Consider the following 16761-nt stretch of genomic DNA (forward strand, 5'->3'; position numbering starts at 1 on the left):
ATACAGAGCTGTTCAGAATCTGACCGGTCCTCATCTCTTCTTCCCTTCCCAGGTGCCGGAGCTGCCTTCAGCTCTCATATGGGTTGTTCCCCAGCCTCCTGATCATTTCCTCCACTTCCGTTCTTGCCTTCTGGTCCTCTGTTCTGCACATAGCAGCTGGAATGGCCGGGTAAATCTAATCCAGTCAGTCCTCTGCTCAAAACCTCCTACAGGCCTGGCCCCTGCTTTTCCTTCTGGAGGAGCACTGCCCCCAACTTGCAAGGCCAGTCCTGCCCTGTTATTCAGGTCTCAGCTCACAGGCCACTTCGTCAGGGAGCTCTTCCCTGGCCTTCCATCTGATTATTTTCCTGGCCACTGGTCTCTTTAGCCTATCATCCTATTTTGTTTCATGTCCTGCCTAGCATTCATTGTTGGACATTGGGGTGTTTTCCTGCTTATTAAATTGTCCCTTTTCTCTGGAATGTGAGTTTTGGAAGAACTGAGACCTTCTGTGTCTTGTTCACATCCCAGTCCCAATACCCAGAACAGGGCCTAGCACCAAGCAGTGCAAGAGATGTTTGCTCCTTAAAATTTAAAGGCAGCAGCTTGCAAGATGTGACCTTTAATTGTTCCTTGAATTTATGGAGTGAACTCCAGTGGCTTCCCTATGTTTTTATTTATTTTATTTTATTTTAAAAGTTTTCCCATTTTTAATAACAAATGAACAAATTCAGTCCCATAGAATGACCTGATTTTTTAAATTAATCCCTTCTTCCTGGAAGTTTAAGTCTTTGCAATGTTCTGCTATTACATGCATAAATATTCTTATTCAAACACATATATCTTTGTGCTTATTTTTTTTTATTTCCCTAAAAGAAAAACCCCTAGAGTAAGAATTTTTGGGTAAAGGGTTAGAGCATATTTAAGGTGGTGGATACATTTTGTTAATAGTTTCCAGAAAGCTGGAGCAGCAACACAACAGTATCTTTTTTTTTATTGAACACCTGGGAGAAAATGTGAGAGCTTAAGATTTCTAACAACTTTGTAACTTGCTTCACATTTATTCATGTTACCCTGGTTCCCTGTGTTTATTAGAGCTCAAAAATGCTCCATATCCTCAAAAAGAAATACAGAAACACAAAAAATGGGAAGGCAATTCTGTTCTCCAAACAGCTGGAGAGAAAGAAACAAATACATACTGAGCTCCCACAATGGGTTAAGCTCCGGCTGGGGGCTCTAGAGGGGCATCTCCTTTAATTCTATGGAGGTGGGCATTAGAATCCCTGGTGTCGTGACTACTGTGCTCTGGCTGCAGGCCTCTAGGTCCCGTCTACTAGAACGTCAGGTCGTGAGGACAGAGACCCCCTCTCTCTTACTTAAGGCTGATTCAGTCGGTGACATGCAGCAGGTATTCTGCAAGTTATCTGCTGAATGGATGAGGAACTAGGTTGAATTGTGACGGGGAGCCTGGGAGCTGGGCAGAGCAGTGGAAGACTGTGTTTTGAGGCATTTGGGAGAAGAATGTATGATGGTTGACTAGACCAGCTCCAGGAAAGAGCACCTGGGGGACACCTAAGTGGGCATCTGGCGGGCTGAGTAATAACCATCCATGCAGACTCCTCCTGGGACTGTACCTCAGAAGACTATACCAAGGAAACCAACTTTATGCCTGTTTATGTTTATTTATATGGTTATTTCCTTGACATCTTTCTTTATATTACAGAGTGGTTTTGTTTTGTTTTTTTAAGAATTAATTAATTAATTTTGCAGGGGGAGGAAGAGGGACAAGCAGAATCCAGGCTGAGCCTGAAGTCTGATACACCATCCCATGACCCTGAGATCATGACCTAGGCTGAAATCAAGAGGCAAACACAGACTTGGGGTGCCTGAGGGGCTCAGTTGGTYAAGATTTCTAACAACTTTGTAACTTGCTTCACATTTATTCATGTTACCCTGGTTCCCTGTGTTTATTAGAGCTCAAAAATGCTCCATATCCTCAAAAAGAAATACAGAAACACAAAAAATGGGGAGGCAATTCTGTTCTCCAAACAGTCTGATACACCATCTGCCTTTGGTCCAGGTCATGATCCCAGGGTCCTGGGTTGGAGCCCTCTGTTGGGTTCCCTGCTCAGCAGGGAGCCTGCTTCTGCCTCACCTCTGCCCTTCCCCCTGCTCATGCTCTCTCTCTCTCGCTCTCAAATAAATAAAATAAAATAAAAAGTCAAACACTCAACCAACTGAGCCACCCAGGCAATCCCCACCTTATTTTTTTTTAAAGATTTTATTTATTTATTTGACAGGCATAGATCACAAGTAGGCAGAGAGGCAGGCAGAGAGAGAGAGAGAGGAAGCAGGCTCCCCGCTGAGCAGAGAGACTGATGCGGGGCTCGATCCCAGGACCCTGGGATCATAACCTGAGCCTAAGGCAGAGGCTTTAACCCAATGAGCCACCCAGGCGCCCCCCACCTTATTTTTAATAAAAAGAAGGTATCCTTAGTCTCGGTTTTAGGAAATCCACTAGGGTTGCTCTCCTAGTTGGTCCCCCTGGACTGATGAAGCAGTCATTGTCTGAGTATCTTGGTGACCTGTTTTGTTTCTCCTGGGACACCTGGTATACAAAGATGACCACTAGGGAGGAGGTGGACTTTTTGCCCCAATAGCCCAAGGTTCCCTGAGTATAAAGAACTAGTATTCTCTTTAATCACTTCTGCCCCAAGATTTAAAATTGGGAACATTAGTCTGGACTGTGGTAGCTTCAGCTGAGGCCTAATAGCAGAGAAGGGGCCCATCCTAGGCTCTGAGAACTGTCCGAGCCTTGAGGGTCCCTGAACCCTAGCTGAGTGGGTTTGATTTGGCAAAGCTTGTGGCCAATACTAGAATCTCCTGCAGCCCCTTGGCCCAGGGAGCAGTCTGGACTGGGTGTCAAAGCCTGAGAGCGCAGGTACCAACCTCTGTGGCTGATTTTCTTTTTTAAAAGATTTTATATATTTATTGTCAAAGAGAAAGAGAGAGAGAGCGAGAGCGAGCACAAGCAGGGGAAGTGGCAGGCAGAGCAGGCAGAGGGAGAAGTAGAGAGCCTGACTCAGGGCTTGATCCCAGCCCAGGATGCTGAGATCATGACCTGAGCTGAAGGCAGGTGCTTAACCAACTGAGCCACCCACGTGCCCCTCTGTGGCTGATTTTCTAAGGGGACATTGAATGGGTGGAAGAAGTATGACAGACCCTGTGGAGAGCATAAGTCTCCCCAAATAATCATGGAAGCTGGAAGGCTGGCCCTTTAGGATGGAATACTTGAAAATTCTGCAAGAAGTAAAGACATCAAAAGGAAGATTTTATTTTCCTATTAATAAGCCAGATGGAGTTAATTACAAATATAAAAATGAAAGTTTACAAGATGTGACTTATAAATGCTTCCCAGATTTATGGAAAAGACCACAGTGATTGTACTTTATTTTAAATAAAGTTAATTTTTATTAGTTATTTTTTTAAAAGATTTTATTTATTTATTTGACAGAGATCGCAAGTAGGCAGAGAGGCAGGCAGAGGGAGGGGGGGAAGCAGGCTCCCCGCTGAGCAGAGACCCCGGTGTGGGGCTCAATCCCAGGATCCTGAGATCATGACCTGAGCTGAAGGCAGAGGCTTAAACCACTGAGCCACCCAGGCGCCCCAAATAAAGTTAATTTTTTAAAATAATGGCTACCTTTGGCCATTCTAAGGTTCTCCCTGGAAAAAGAATTTTTGTCCACAGGTGAACCAGAATTTTACAGAAGATTCTGACTGGCAGAGTCCAGCCATGGTGGTGGCTAATGGACCAATTCTTTTACCCATTTAAGAAATCTTCAATGATGTGTCCCTAGCAATGGACTAAGTGCCAGAGCATAGGACAATCCTAGCTCTTGCCTTATGGAGCTTGCAGCCTGAGAAAGAAACAGAGTAACTGCATGAAATCGAGTAGAGTAAATAACTTTGAAGTTAACAGTAAAGGCACTGATCTGACATGGTGGTGGTGCTTAGGCAAGCTTTTATGGTGACCCTGCAGAATATCTAGGCAGAGAGGGAAGGGAGATCACTGTGGATCAAAGGAATAGCCTATGAAAAGATCCTGTGGTGGAAGGGAGTCTGGAAGAGTAAACAAGACAAAGAAAGATGGTGTAGCTAAGGCAGCGAGGGCAAAGGGCAGAGTGGAGGATGTGGAGTTGAGGAGCACAGGGCCACCCATGCCTTATGGAGCCTCATAGGCCAGATTAGGGATCTTTGTCTGCCCTAGGGCAGTGGGAAGCCTTTGAAAGCATTAAGGAATTGGAATTGATGTGACCAGGTTGTGTTTTGAACAGATGACTCCACCTGCGGTGTCAAGAATAGATTGGAGCAGGGTCGGAGTGGTTGCAGACACTGATTGGAAGGCAGTTGTAGTCGTTTATGCTAGAGATGGTAAGTAGTTTGGGCCAGAAGGGTGGTGTTGGAGACAGAAGTAGAAAGCTTGGAGGAACATCTGGGGGATAAAGTGCACAGTACTTGGGGAGGTATGGGTGTGTCTGGGTGGAGGGAGGAGAGGAGCAGTAATAGGAGAACCCCCAGGTCTCAGGTTTGTGGAGAACTCCCATTGGGTGCCATCCACAGGGACAGGGGTCCTTCACCAGAGAGAGGAAACTGCAGGGGAAGGCAATGGTCAGAGACAGAGAGTCAATACCCTTTGTATAGTTCACTTCTACATGGAAATTTTCCTTTGGGTGACTTGGAGGATTTGGTTTTGGTTTGACTGAAACTGTTCCCTTACCCCAGGATTCTTCAAGTCTAGTCTCTAGACACTTACATTAGAATCAACTGAGATGATAAGAATACAGATTTCTGGGGTGCCTGGGTGGCTCAGTAGGTTAAGGCTCAGGTCATGATCTTGGGGTCCTGGGATCAAGCCCTGCATCGGGCTCCCTGTTCAGCGGGGAGCCTGATTCCCCCTCTCTCTCTGCCTGGCTCTCTGCCTACTTGTGATCTCTGTCAAATAAATAAATAAAATCTTAAAAAAGAAAAAAAGAATACAGATTTCTGGGCTCCAGTGTAGACCTCACTAACCAAAATCCCCAGAGCAGAGGCCAAGAAGTGTGTGTTTTAACAAGCTCACTAAGGGGCGGACTCCTATGCACAGAAAGGATTGAGGACAACCACCTTCTATTTTTCTTCTTGGCTGTATTTTCCCCGTGTTCTCTGTGCCAAGACTCTTCTTGTGCCAGCAGTGGCCATGAGACTACATGGCCAAGGTTTGGAGCTCTGACCACTTGTCTTCCTGAACCTTGGATTTAAGACAGCTTCTAAGACAATGGGCTCCTAAGGCAGTAAAAAGAAGACTTAAAAAGGGGCTGGTTGTATTAGCTGTAAATATATGAACAAGTTGCTTGCTGAATGAACAAGAAAGGAACCAGCTCTTTCCAGGCTCCCCCCTGAATGGGGGTGACGGACTTGTAAACATTAACAATACAAACATACGTAGTACTTACTATGAGCCAAGCACTATTCCAAGTGCTTTATAACTACTAATTCATTTAGTCCTTACAATCACCTTACAAGATAGCTTCTGCAACAGTGGTGGTGATAGAAAGATGTACTGAGGACCCCAAGAAAACTCTGATGGGCTTTATGGAGGTGGTTATCAAATGAACCACAAAAGATGAGAAAGGATCAAGTCCAAGAGGCAAGGAGGACAGAGGAATCATCCAGTATGTGCAAGGCACAGAACTGTAAGACAGCACAGTATATTTGGAAGATGAAACCTGTTTGCTGGTATCTAGGTGCATACATGCAAAGTGGCAAGGAATATGGCTGAAGAGAAGCTTGGCCAGAGTTTGGGCTATTTCAGACTATTTCAGAGTTTGGGCTTTCTTTTGAAAGTAAGAGAGAGCTTTCAGTTAGCAATGGCATGATCAACTTTGCATTTCACAAGATTCATGATAAAGCAATGTGGTAAAGAAATTAGAAAGGAGGTGGGCTGGGTGTGGGGAGGGTGAGAGACAGGAACACCTGAAATGGGATAGAGGAGTGAGAATGAAAATGGGGTGGGGTGTAAAGTTCCAGAGGAAGTAGAACTGATTAGACTTGATAATTAGATGTGGAGAGGAAGGAGGACTGAGTTAAGGACTGTGGTCTGGGTCTCTCACTCACAGGTGAGGAGAGGCGCTGTGCACAAAACTACAGAGCCCAGGAGGAAACGCAGAATTTAAAAGGGAAGATAACTTCCGGTTCTCAGTCCAGCGGTCCCTGTGGATCACCTGAGAAGTTTCATCTTGGGTGAGTCAAGGAAGTATGCAGGGGGCGCTACCTCTAGGAAATGAGATGGTCCGAAAGAACGGTAGTTCCACTACATTCCTAAAAGGTAATCAGAGAGGGTAATTAATTCAACCGACATTTAAAGACTATACACTGTGTGCCAGGCTCTGTACTTGGTGATTAAAATAAGGGGAGACACTAGGAAGGGTGACAAGGAGACAAGTCGATCACATCAGGAGGCTGGCTGGAGTAAGCACACAACAGAAATCCGAAAGGAAAACTTATTTTTTATTTGTTTTAAAACTACATGATACAAAAAAAAAAAAAAGATATCACAGAAAAATACAAAAAACTACCTAGTCTCATCATCCTGAGAAAACCAAGTTAACTACGTGATGTAGCTTTTCAAACTTCGTATTTTTTTTTTTTTTTAAAGGTGGGCGCCCTCTACTGTTTTGCAAAATGGACAGTTGAATTCTTACGGAAGAGGGCGTGCCGCCGGGCAAGGCTTTGCAGGCGCTGCTTCGAGGCTAGGATTTAAGGAATCGTACATCAGCGGCGCCCATGATGGGGAGGGGGAAGGGCATGATCTTCGTTTTCCAGACACGTAAGTCCAGCCTCAGAGAAAGACATGACTTTGTAGGCTCCGCGAAGAAAGGCAAGGGTCACGAAGCCCTGCAACAGACTCCCCGCCGCCCTGACGGAGGCTACTGACGGAGGGAGCGCGGACGCGGGAGGTGCCCAATCTGTTGGGGGCGTGGCCTTATGACGCGACGTCACGTCTCCCTGCCCGGTAGCCCATTGGTTCTCCATTACCGCCCTTTTCCGGGGCAGGGAGACTACCCGCAGAGCCGGAAGCGAGGTAGCCCTCGGGCCTGAGGGGGCGGCGGCGTGGAAAACAGAGAACCTGGTGCCATTGGAGCTGGCCAGCTTCTGCATTCAGGCTTCAGCTTGCGTTGAACACCTCCAGGACTCCGGTGGCCTATGCAAGGAATCGCATCGCGAAGTACCCAGCGCAGACCGAAACAGCGCAGCCGCTGAGAGCCGCCGGAAGCTTCGCCCCTAGGCGGAGCTGAGAAGCCTCGCCGTGGAGGAAGGAACCCAGAGGGCCTGCCCCCGGGGCAGAGCCCGCGGCCATGGCCACGCCCCCAGAGGCCGGTCCCGCGGCTCTGCGCTTCGCCGCCGCCGCTAGCTGGCAAGTCGTGCGGGGACGCTGCGTGGAGCATTTCCCGCGTGTATTAGAGTTTCTGCGATCACTGCGCATTGCTGCCCCTGGTTTAGTTCGCTACCGCCACCACGAACGCCTGTGTATGGGTCTGAAGGCCAAGGTATCAGAGATAGGAGTTGGAGGATGGGAAAGGGGAGGGATACGAGGGGACTTGCGGAGGTCTGACCGCTTGGGATTGGGACTCGTTGGAAAAGGGCGCTTGCCCCGAAGTGGAGATTATGAGTTTAGTACCCTTCACAGGTAGTGGTGGAGTTGATCCTGCAGGGCCGGCCGTGGGCCCAGGTTCTGAATGCCCTGCATCACCATTTCCCAGAGTCTGGACCTGTAGTGCGGGACCCCAAAGCGGTGAGTAATCTCTGGAACAAGCCCTAAACCCCAGTTAACACTGGGTGCCACAAAGTTGATTCTCCTTCCGGCCACTGGGTCCTAGTGACCCTAAATTGTCTCCTTTTCCTTACCCTCAACAGACAAAGCAGGATCTGAGGAAGGTCTTGGAGGCGCAGGAGACCTTTTGCCAAGAGGTGAAGCATCTAGCAGAGGCCCCAGTGGACTTGGCTTCCAGGGTGCAGGTGAGACTGGCTGGTTTGGAAGCTATTATGGGGCTAAAATTACTCTAGTCCTCTTCTGACCTGCTTTTCTCCTCACTGCAGGAACTTGAACAAGAGTATGGGGAACCCTTTCTGGATGCCATGGAAAAGCTGTTCTTTGAATATTTGTGTCAGCTAGAGAAAGCCCTTCCTGCATTGCAGACACAGCAGGTTTTGTTGGGATAAGGTAAGGGCAGAGTGGGGGATGGCTGTATCAAGGACTGTGGTCTTCAGGCCTCTCTCCCTCTGCCCACAGCTTCAGGATGTGGTCAGTTGGATGCAGCCTGGAGTTTCTATCGCTACTTCTTCTGTCTTGAGCCAGTATGCTGTGGACATGGGGTGGCCACTTCCAGGTATGAGGACCCTCTGGGAGAACTAGGAACTTGGGGGTGGATTGTTCGGCCTGAGACCTTTTGAGATGGGCTGTCAGAAGGGTTACATGGACCTGAGCTGTAAGAAACTAGACCGAGTTGTGTTTCTGTCTGTCCTGAGGAGCTTCGTTTTCTTTTTCAGAGTGCTCCATTAACGATTCGGTGAGCATGACAGATCCCACGGAGCAGAATCCTCGGCAACCAAAACTAGCACTTCACGATCCTTTGCCAGAAGCCAGTTCTGGCCCATACCTCCCTCAAGGACCAGCCTCCAGGAAGGACCCAGAACCTAAGGCTGGCCACCACTTCAATCTGGCGCCTCTAGGCCGGCGAAGAATCCAGTCCCGATGGGCATCCACTAAGGGAGGCCATAAGGAGCGCCCCACAGTCATGCTGTTCCCCTTTAGGAATCTGGGTTCACCACCCCAAGTCATATCTGAGCCTGAGAACAGGGAAGAACATGGGACAAACATGGCAGATCCAGCAGATGCTGTGGGCATGAGAGCAGCTTCCACTGGAAAGCCAAAGAGTCCACCCCAGCCGCTGGGGGGAAGGGCTTTGAAAGAGAACCCAGTTGAGGTGTTTGCTTCAGAGCAAGAAGAGTGAGTGGAACAGTTGCTTCTCCCTCCTAGCAGGACATTTTTTGGCCTGCTTTCCCCTCACCTTATCTTTTTTGTTTGCTCCCAATGCAGGAATTGCTTGGTTTGCCCCATGGACCCCCTGAGACTGTCATTATCCCCTCCTAGGACCAGGAAGCCATGTAAGTATCCTGAGTCAGACTGGGCTAGACAGTTTCCTCTCTCGCGGAGTCTTGAGAGCCTGTCACCTAGATGGGTACTGTGATTCTGTTTCGTTCTGCAGTGTGTCCTCCATCTCTGTGCAGCTCTGTCATTACCATAGGGGACTTGGTTTTGGACTCTGATGAAGAAGAAAATGGCCAGAAGGAAGGAAGGGTGAGTAGGAAGGAACAGAAAGCTGGGGAAGGGGCTGAGCAGAATGAGACAGAAATCCACATGCTCCAGAATATGGAGGTCTAAGGGAATGAGATGATGATAGCATCTCCCTGCTCCCTTCTCTGCAGGAGTCTCTGGAAAACTATCAGAAGACAAAGTTTGACACCTTGATCCCCACCTTCTATGAGTATCTCCCCACTTCTGGCCTCAGGGCCATGTCTGTCCCTTCCCTGACAGTAGAGACAGGTCTGGACACTTAGGATAGGACTGGAATTCCCTCTGCACTCTGCCTGAGGAAGGAGTTCCTCAGTTCTACACAGTTTAGTGGGAATAAAGCAGAAGCCTGGCCTTGGGTGACCTGACTACCTTGCTAAAATTACTTTGTAATCCTTGTTAATTAAAATTTGGATTTGTTAAAACACTGTCTTGGTGTGAGGAAGGGAAATCAAGGCTTATATCAAGTCAATGTAGGTCATTCCTTAGAACTGGCTTCACCAGGACTGGAGGAATCCCTTTGCCTTTTTACTTCCCCTGGAAAATGTTCATGTGTGCCAAGAAAGGTTGACAGTCTGGAAGGGAAGTTTCCCTTTGCTATGCTAAAAATATGTGTCCTGATGCCAGAATGTACTTTGTAAACTCTAATGGCATCGGGTTACCTGGAGGTGGTGGCACTGCAATGGAGATACTTCGTGGAAAGAGTACTTCCTGTCCTTGGCTCAACTGGGTCAGTGCCAACTCCACTTCCACTTACCCTGGAGCGGCACCCAGATGCCAGTCTTGTGCAGAAAGATCCAGAATCTCTTCAAAGTCCTTGGGATCTCTTTATTGAGATATTTAAAATATAGCAACACTTTTGGGCTTTTTAGGTATTCAGAGATCCTATTTAATGAAGCTCATTAATAAAACATGATTTCAAGAGCCTCCCTCTTCCAGACCAAGGCCATTAAACACTTAAGTAGGAATCAGCATCTTTTCCTTTTAATAATTCTCAGGATGCTGGGTCCCCAGATTCACACTTGACTGTCTTACTTCATCTTCTCAGCCTGCCTGCCTTGCTTCCTCCCCAATGAGTGCCCTGGGCATTCTGTGGGTACAGAGTACAGTATTACTGCGGGAGCCCTCAGGAGTGAGGCAACAGGAATTGACTGAGTAAGAAATAGCCACAGTGGCTGAGATGGGTGAGGAGCCCTCTTGAGAGGCCCTGTGGTCAGGGGCTAACGCCTTGAGAGGGCACAGCTGCTCAGGTCTAGCTCTCATCATTGAAGATTGGATTCACCTGTTGGGTGACCCGGATGAAGGTGGTTCTCCGGCTCAATTCCTTCAGTTTAGCTGCTCCCACGTAGGTGCATGTGGAGCGGAGGCCTCCAAGGATGTCTCGGACGGTATGTTCCACGTCCCCTTTAAAGGGGACCGCCACCGTCTTTCCCTCTGAGGCCCTTCGAGGAGGAAAAACCTTCTTACTCTTTCCTTTTGGAATCCTTAAGCCCAGTGATGGCTCTCCCCTGCTGTCTGGCATTGAGCCCCAGTTCACCACTTTTCCTCCCAGAACCGCACGTGCCTCTCCCAGCAGCCAGCAGCTCTGCCACCACCCTACTTAGTCACGCTTTCCAGAAACCCTCGGCTCCTGGCTCTGTTGCACCCACCTATACTCAGCCACGCCCCCGGCATACTTCTTCATGGCCATTTCAGAACTCATCCCATAGAAGAGCTTGTACTTCCTGCCGTCCCTCTCGATGAGCTCACCGCCTGACTCACTGTGCCCCGCCAGCATGCCACCCAGCATCACAAAGTCAGCTCCTGCCCCTGCCAGCGTCAACAAGGCAGGGAATGAATTAAATGTGGCCCACATGCCCACCCTCAGAAGCAACTCGCCAAGTTCTCAGTCCTGACAATGAGTCTAACATCTTCCTGCTTTTGTTTCCCTAGCTGACCCACAACCCACACAGGCTTGCTCTGCTCTGGCCTCTATGCCTTAGTGGGCCTGATTTCTTCAAGAATTTACAAAGAGCCTCTGGAGATGCCTTGCCTGGCTTTTTTTTTTTTTTCCTTTCTGCTCTTCTCTTTTCATTGTGTGCAGCTAAACAAGACTCATTCCAAGTGTCCCAAGGGCAAAGGTCTCTAACTTTAGTCCAACAGTACAGGGGATATTACAGATAGCCGTGGCCTACACTTGGGCAGTCGATACCAGAGTCTCAGGATTCCCTTGCTTCCTTGCCCCCAGTGACACCACAGCTTCAGGGTCACTAGTTCATATTGTGAAAGAATGTGAATGGCTTTCTCAGCCTTTCCAAGCCTGATCCTTGACCCTCAGAGGTGACCTATCCTCTTCTACAGGACCCTCCCTGCTCTCCCAGCATCCTTACCGAAAGCCTTGGCCACATCCCCAGGACAGCTGCAGCCTCCATCCTGCAAAGTAAGGAGCACTGTGAAGAGAGAACACGGACTGCCCAAGCACTCTGAGCGATGTCCCCGCAGCCCACCTCCAAGCTGACAGGAACCCAGGAGTCCTGATCCACTGCTACCACGGTTTCCACACAGCAGGAAACACAGCGGTGTGGCAGCCTCCTCCCCTCCCCTGCCTGTGGCCCTTACTGAGATGATGTGGCCTTTGAGGCCATGAGCAGCGTCTGCACACTCCATCACGGCACTGAGCTGTGGATACCCCACTCCGGTTTTCTTGCGGGTGGTGCACACAGAGCCTGAGAAGAACGTCACGAGAACAGTGAAGTGCTTCCAGGGCGTGTGCCACTGGAACAGTAGCCCGAGGCCCCCAGTAAAGCAGCTTACCTGGGCCAATTCCCACTTTGATGATGTCAGCCCCAGAGAGGATCAGCTCTTCTACCATCTCTCCTGTTACCACATTCCCTGCCTGAGGCACAAAACAGGGCACTCTTAGGGTCGGAAACCAGAGAGGAGGTGGCGCGCTCTCACACACAGCATGCCTGGACTGTGACCTTACAGTGTTAATACAAAGAAGGGTACCTAGGTTTCCTCTACTGGGCAAGGACTCTGCTTCCCAAGATGAGGTAAGGGGGTGAGTGGCCAGTATCACTGTTGCACTAGGATAAAGCTGGGGCCCAACTGGACCAAGGCCAGAGCTGATGTATCTTCCCATCCTTGCCAAGAGACCCCAGCATATCCTGTCCTTAAGCCGTTACATCATACAATTTCTGGCTTCAGAGAAAGGGGGAGATGCGGTACTATAAGCTAAATGGCCACCTGCACAGCTGTATTTACTTCCGATGGGCAGTACAGAGAGACCCCTTGATGCTGCAGAGAAAAAGCGGCCTTGTCATCACTCCTCTAAGCTTGTAAACAAATAAAACGCTTTCATGCGACCGCTTTAATGTGATTCTAGTGCACCTCAGTGGGCAGATGAATATGTACCGTAGGTATGCACAAGGCCTGGGTCAAGGGACAGAGCTAACTGCACTAGCCAATCTAAACTTCTTAAGCCTGGAACCGTGGATTATTGCCCAGTGATATGAGTCAACAGGTTAGGAAAATCATAATGCAGCAGAGGAGAAAAGAATTGACATAACAAAGTGGAGTGTCAGGAGAGAGTGGAAGGAAGAGGAACATACCAGCCACAGGCACTAGAAACGTACCATAATGGTGTGCTCAGGGAAGCGCTTCCGCACGTCCTTTACAAACTCAACAAAGTGTTCTGAGTAGCCGTTTGCCACGTCCAGGCATATATATTTCACCTGGGGAATAGCTTCCAGGATCTGTTCCAGCTGTTCAAAGTCCGAAGAGCCTGTGCCTGAGCTTGCTGCCAGATGCTTGAGAGAGACAGGGCCAGTGGCATGTCACAAGTGACCCAGTGAGCAGCCACTGGGCCTGGGAAGGGGAGGGTTGGTCCCCAGGAAGCCAGAAGAGATGCATGGAAAACTGGGATAAGGAAGGGATCAGGGGAGGACCAGCATTACCTCAAGACACTCGGGATTCTGGCTAGCAAACTCTTTCCACTGCTGGAGGCTGTAATGTTTATGGATAGCTGTGAAGAGGGAGAACTGGGGAGAAGAAAAAGCCATCAAAAAGGAGAGAACTGTACTAGTGTCTCTTTTGCTAGAAACAGATCTTTTTAGTATTCTGAGGGAGAAAAAGGACGAAGCTTTGGAAAGCAACTTGAAAGAAATCACAGGTTGAGCTGGGATTTTAGTTTAACCATTTTTCTCCCTACAAGTACCAGGAGGGCTTTACCATAAGCCAGTGCTTGCCCAATGCTCCAACAGGTCAGGTACAAAGTCACCTGGAGTGGATTTCACTTACCAGCACGTAAGGGCTTCTGACTTAAAAGGTGACAAAGACAAGCTGTTGGTGCAGTAGGACAAGCAGCAGACAACAAAGAGCCATGACGAGGTTGTACGGAGCCAGTGTCTGCCTGCACTGACTCGGCCCCTCCCCCAATGGTAAACTAGTACTGAACTCACCTATTTTGGGGTATCTTCTGGTCTACTTAGGAGCAATAATTCAGTGAGTCTAAATGCTCACAAAAGGTAAGGAAGGCCTCAGTGGAGCTAATAAGGTGCTACCCCATTCTTTCTCCATCTCCACTGGAATAAAGGACACATTTTTTGGAGACACAGACCAACCTAAAAAGTCCATTTTTTTTTTTTTTAAGATTTTATTTATTTGACAGAGATCACAAGTAGGCAGAGAGGCAGGTAGAGAGAGAGGAGGAAGCAGGCTCCCTGCTGAGCAGAGAGCCTGATGCGGGGCTCGATCCCAGGACTCTGGGATCATGACCTGAGCCGAAGGCAGAGGCTTTAACCCACTGAGCCACCGGGGCGCCCCTAAAAAGTCCATTTCATTCCATCTATTTCAGCCAACCAAGTTCAAGGATACAGTGAACTCATCAGACTTGTATTCCCTAGGGTCAACAAGTTGCAAAACAATATCCCAATACTTTGAGAAAGGCATTCAGAGGCCACTGTAAATGCTGGTGCCTGTGCCGCATTCATTCATTCATTCATAAGATTTTAAGTAATCTCTACCCCCAGTGTGAGGCTTGAACTCACAACCCTGAGATCAAGAGTCACATGCTCCACTGATCGAGCCAGCCAGGTGCCCCAGTGCTTGGGCTTTAAAGGTGCAGACATGCAAATAGACAAAAGAACAGTTGACAGAGATAGCACAAATATTGCAAGTGACAAGAAATCCAAGGAAGTCCTGTATCAGCAGTAAGGAAGTGGTATTGCTATACTCACTCATCAACACCATCTAGCTAAAGCTGGTATTGAGTTCTGCTTCCTCAACAACACTCTGCCATCAGTTGATACACAAAGAAAAATCATTCCATGAGGTCAGTAGACCTTGGAGATGTACTGGTATAGTGGGACATGATAGGCACATCCAATTACATACCATGCTAGAGATCTAGAAAAAGATGAGTGTATCCAACCTTATTATTACTGTGAAACTTGGCCCTATCTCTAGAATCTGATTTCTTCAGCACCCATCAGTAGTACTGAAAAGCCTATCTCAACACAAAGTATTAAGACAGTCTCCACAAGGGCCACATATTTCAGCGCGTTTGTTAATGCTGAAGTCAGATTCACTATTCCTCAACTCTGCTGGGCAGAGCAGGTGGACCATGGACAAGAAGAAGATTCCTAAGCAGTTGGTAAATGGCAACAGCAATAAAGTACTAAAACTGTATAACTATCAAACTCAGAGAAATGACAAAAGACATTCCACAGAGACTTACAGCAACTGAAAATAGAGAAAGGGAGATTAAGTCCTTAAGGCTAACAGAGCCACAAGCAGCAGCAGAATCCATCAACCAGGGCTACATGGATTAATCAGAAGAATGTGTATGTTTTTTGAGTGCCCAGATTAACTATCTACCTTCTCAGCTACAAGTACAGAGGAAGGTAATATTATGGATGGGAGCAGCATCTTCTGTTTTCAAAGTGAACAATAACCTGTGCATAAGAAAAACATTCCATTTTGGGCACATCCAGGAAATTCCCAGAAACCTAGGACTTAAAGAAGAGGAAGATTAAAAAAATAAAAAAGGGTAGCAGACATGAAAGAAAATCAATAAGCTACTTTTCCAGGATCTTCTAGCTAGGAATTTTTGAATGCTCACGCTATATTTAGTTTCTGGACTAAAATAGTAGGTATTCAGTGTCCTGACCAATGGCATAATGGGAGGGATGAATGTGATTTGGAAGGGATGACCTGGGAGGTGGAAGAGTTGGCAGGGTGTATAAACTGCTGGATGGGAGAAAAGGAAGTTATGTTTATATATCAGAAAAATGGGGTAAAACTTAGCTTTGAATCTTACTAATTCAGATGTGCCTTTGAACTTATCAGATAAGGGCATTAGTATTGGAGAAAATGGATTAAATAGTAAATTGGAACATCCTGACTGTTACCTGCCACACAGCTGACGGTGGGGGCGGGGGCGGTGGTTAGTTTGCAAATTATGTCTGCAGTCAGCTCACACAACTGGTCACCGGTAGGAAAACCTGCATAAGGGAAGTCCTACCTTACAGAGAACCTTGGCCATCTCAAAGGTGCCCACAGTATCCATATTGGCAGCAATGATGGGGATCCCAGTGTACATCTGCTTTGAGTTCCGAAATGAAAAGGATCTTGTGAGATCTACCTGAGATATGAACAGGAAAATGCATTTCATTCATCAAATAAAAGAGTATTGTATGAGGACAAGAACCAGAAATCTGTCTCGGTCCTGGCCCACCAGGAGCTAGGAAAGCAGGCTCACCTCACTTCGAGACTTAAGGGTACTGCGCTTGGGCCTCAACAAAACATCTTTGAAGTCCAGTTTGATGTCACTGTCGATGTGAGGCATGGCGGGGACCCTGGGGTAGCAACAAATCCGAGAACTGGAGGTAGGAAAAGTCAGGTGGAGAGATACGAACCAATCTCCCCGTGGGCCTAAATGCCCTGTTAGATCTAACGGCTGTGCCCCTCTCTCTCCTTGCTTAAATTATGGAAGGTCGGGCATTGGCTGAGGCATGGTCCCTGAAGACTGTCACCTCTGATCCGTCCCATGGTTGCAATTACTCTACGTATCTCCATCCCAGGTACTATTTAATGGGGAGAAGAACTGCGATGGAGTCGTGAAGGACCCCCAAAATTTGCATTCCTTACCCCACTGCTCTTCCTTCTCCCATCCTTGCAAAGGGCCACTTGGGGTAAGAGGCCGATTTGGGGGTGAGCAGGAATGGGGGATATTCCCACAACTAGTTTCCGGAATAGGGGTACTCACTTCCTGTCGCCGTGGCTCAGTTGGCAGTTGACCACAGTACCCCTTGCTTAGCAACTAGCCTCGTGCAGCCCCGCTGAGCCTTGTGGGCCACACCAACAGGTTCCACCAATTGCGGGGGCGGGGGGGGGGGGAAGGAGAAACAGGG

At 48.1% G+C, this 16761-nt stretch overlaps 2 protein-coding genes across 6 annotated transcripts; one reads left to right on the forward strand and one right to left on the reverse strand.

Annotated features, from left to right (window-relative positions):
* The first annotated feature begins 6996 nt into the window (after positions 1–6996).
* TINF2 (TERF1 interacting nuclear factor 2) lies at positions 6997–11960 on the forward strand. 5 transcript variants are annotated; one of them, XM_032856276.1, is made up of 9 exons: positions 6997–7565; positions 7706–7810; positions 7933–8034; positions 8116–8223; positions 8309–8405; positions 8566–9025; positions 9116–9183; positions 9285–9376; positions 9505–9795. In XM_032856276.1, the coding sequence occupies exons 1-9, from the start codon at positions 7374–7376 to the stop codon at positions 9634–9636; spliced, it is 1356 nt and encodes a 451-aa protein (XP_032712167.1). In that variant the 5' UTR covers positions 6997–7373; the 3' UTR covers positions 9637–9795. The 5 variants fall into 5 exon arrangements, with proteins under 5 accessions (XP_032712167.1, XP_032712171.1, XP_032712170.1 ...); XM_032856277.1 differs by lacking the exon at positions 9505–9795 and adding an exon at positions 11711–11960 and having other exon boundaries at positions 6999–7565; XM_032856280.1 differs by lacking the exons at positions 9285–9376; positions 9505–9795 and adding an exon at positions 11711–11820 and having other exon boundaries at positions 8566–8585.
* On the reverse strand, positions 10623–16736 carry GMPR2 (guanosine monophosphate reductase 2). Its single transcript, XM_032856281.1, has 10 exons — positions 16617–16736; positions 16110–16230; positions 15873–15992; positions 13306–13389; positions 12985–13158; positions 12164–12245; positions 11969–12075; positions 11740–11782; positions 11020–11179; positions 10623–10812 (listed from the first exon to the last, which is right to left on the reverse strand). The coding sequence occupies exons 2-10, from the start codon at positions 16194–16196 to the stop codon at positions 10623–10625; spliced, it is 1047 nt and encodes a 348-aa protein (XP_032712172.1). The 5' UTR covers positions 16197–16230; positions 16617–16736.
* Positions 16737–16761: the final 25 nt, after the last annotated feature.

Source organism: Lontra canadensis, unplaced genomic scaffold (genome assembly GCF_010015895.1).
Source record: "Lontra canadensis isolate GAN:19392208 unplaced genomic scaffold, GSC_riverotter_1.0 scaffold12, whole genome shotgun sequence".
Classification (NCBI taxonomy): domain Eukaryota; kingdom Metazoa; phylum Chordata; class Mammalia; order Carnivora; family Mustelidae; genus Lontra; species Lontra canadensis.

Excerpts from the sequence above, each read along its gene's own strand:
- TINF2 (XM_032856276.1), top strand. The coding sequence starts at position 7,374 with ATGGCCACGCCCCCAGAGGCCGGTCCCGCGGCTCTGCGCTTCGCCGCC. Across the intron at positions 8,406-8,565 it reads CATGGGGTGGCCACTTCCAG|AGTGCTCCATTAACGATTCG; the intron begins GTATGAGGACCC and ends TTTCTTTTTCAG. Across the intron at positions 9,377-9,504 it reads ATGGCCAGAAGGAAGGAAGG|GAGTCTCTGGAAAACTATCA; the intron begins GTGAGTAGGAAG and ends CCTTCTCTGCAG.
- GMPR2 (XM_032856281.1), bottom strand. The coding sequence starts at position 16,196 with ATGCCTCACATCGACAGTGACATCAAACTGGACTTCAAAGATGTTTTG. Across the intron at positions 15,993-16,109 it reads CCCTTAAGTCTCGAAGTGAG|GTAGATCTCACAAGATCCTT; the intron begins GTGAGCCTGCTT and ends TTCATATCTCAG. Across the intron at positions 12,076-12,163 it reads CAAAGTGGGAATTGGCCCAG|GCTCTGTGTGCACCACCCGC; the intron begins GTAAGCTGCTTT and ends CGTTCTTCTCAG.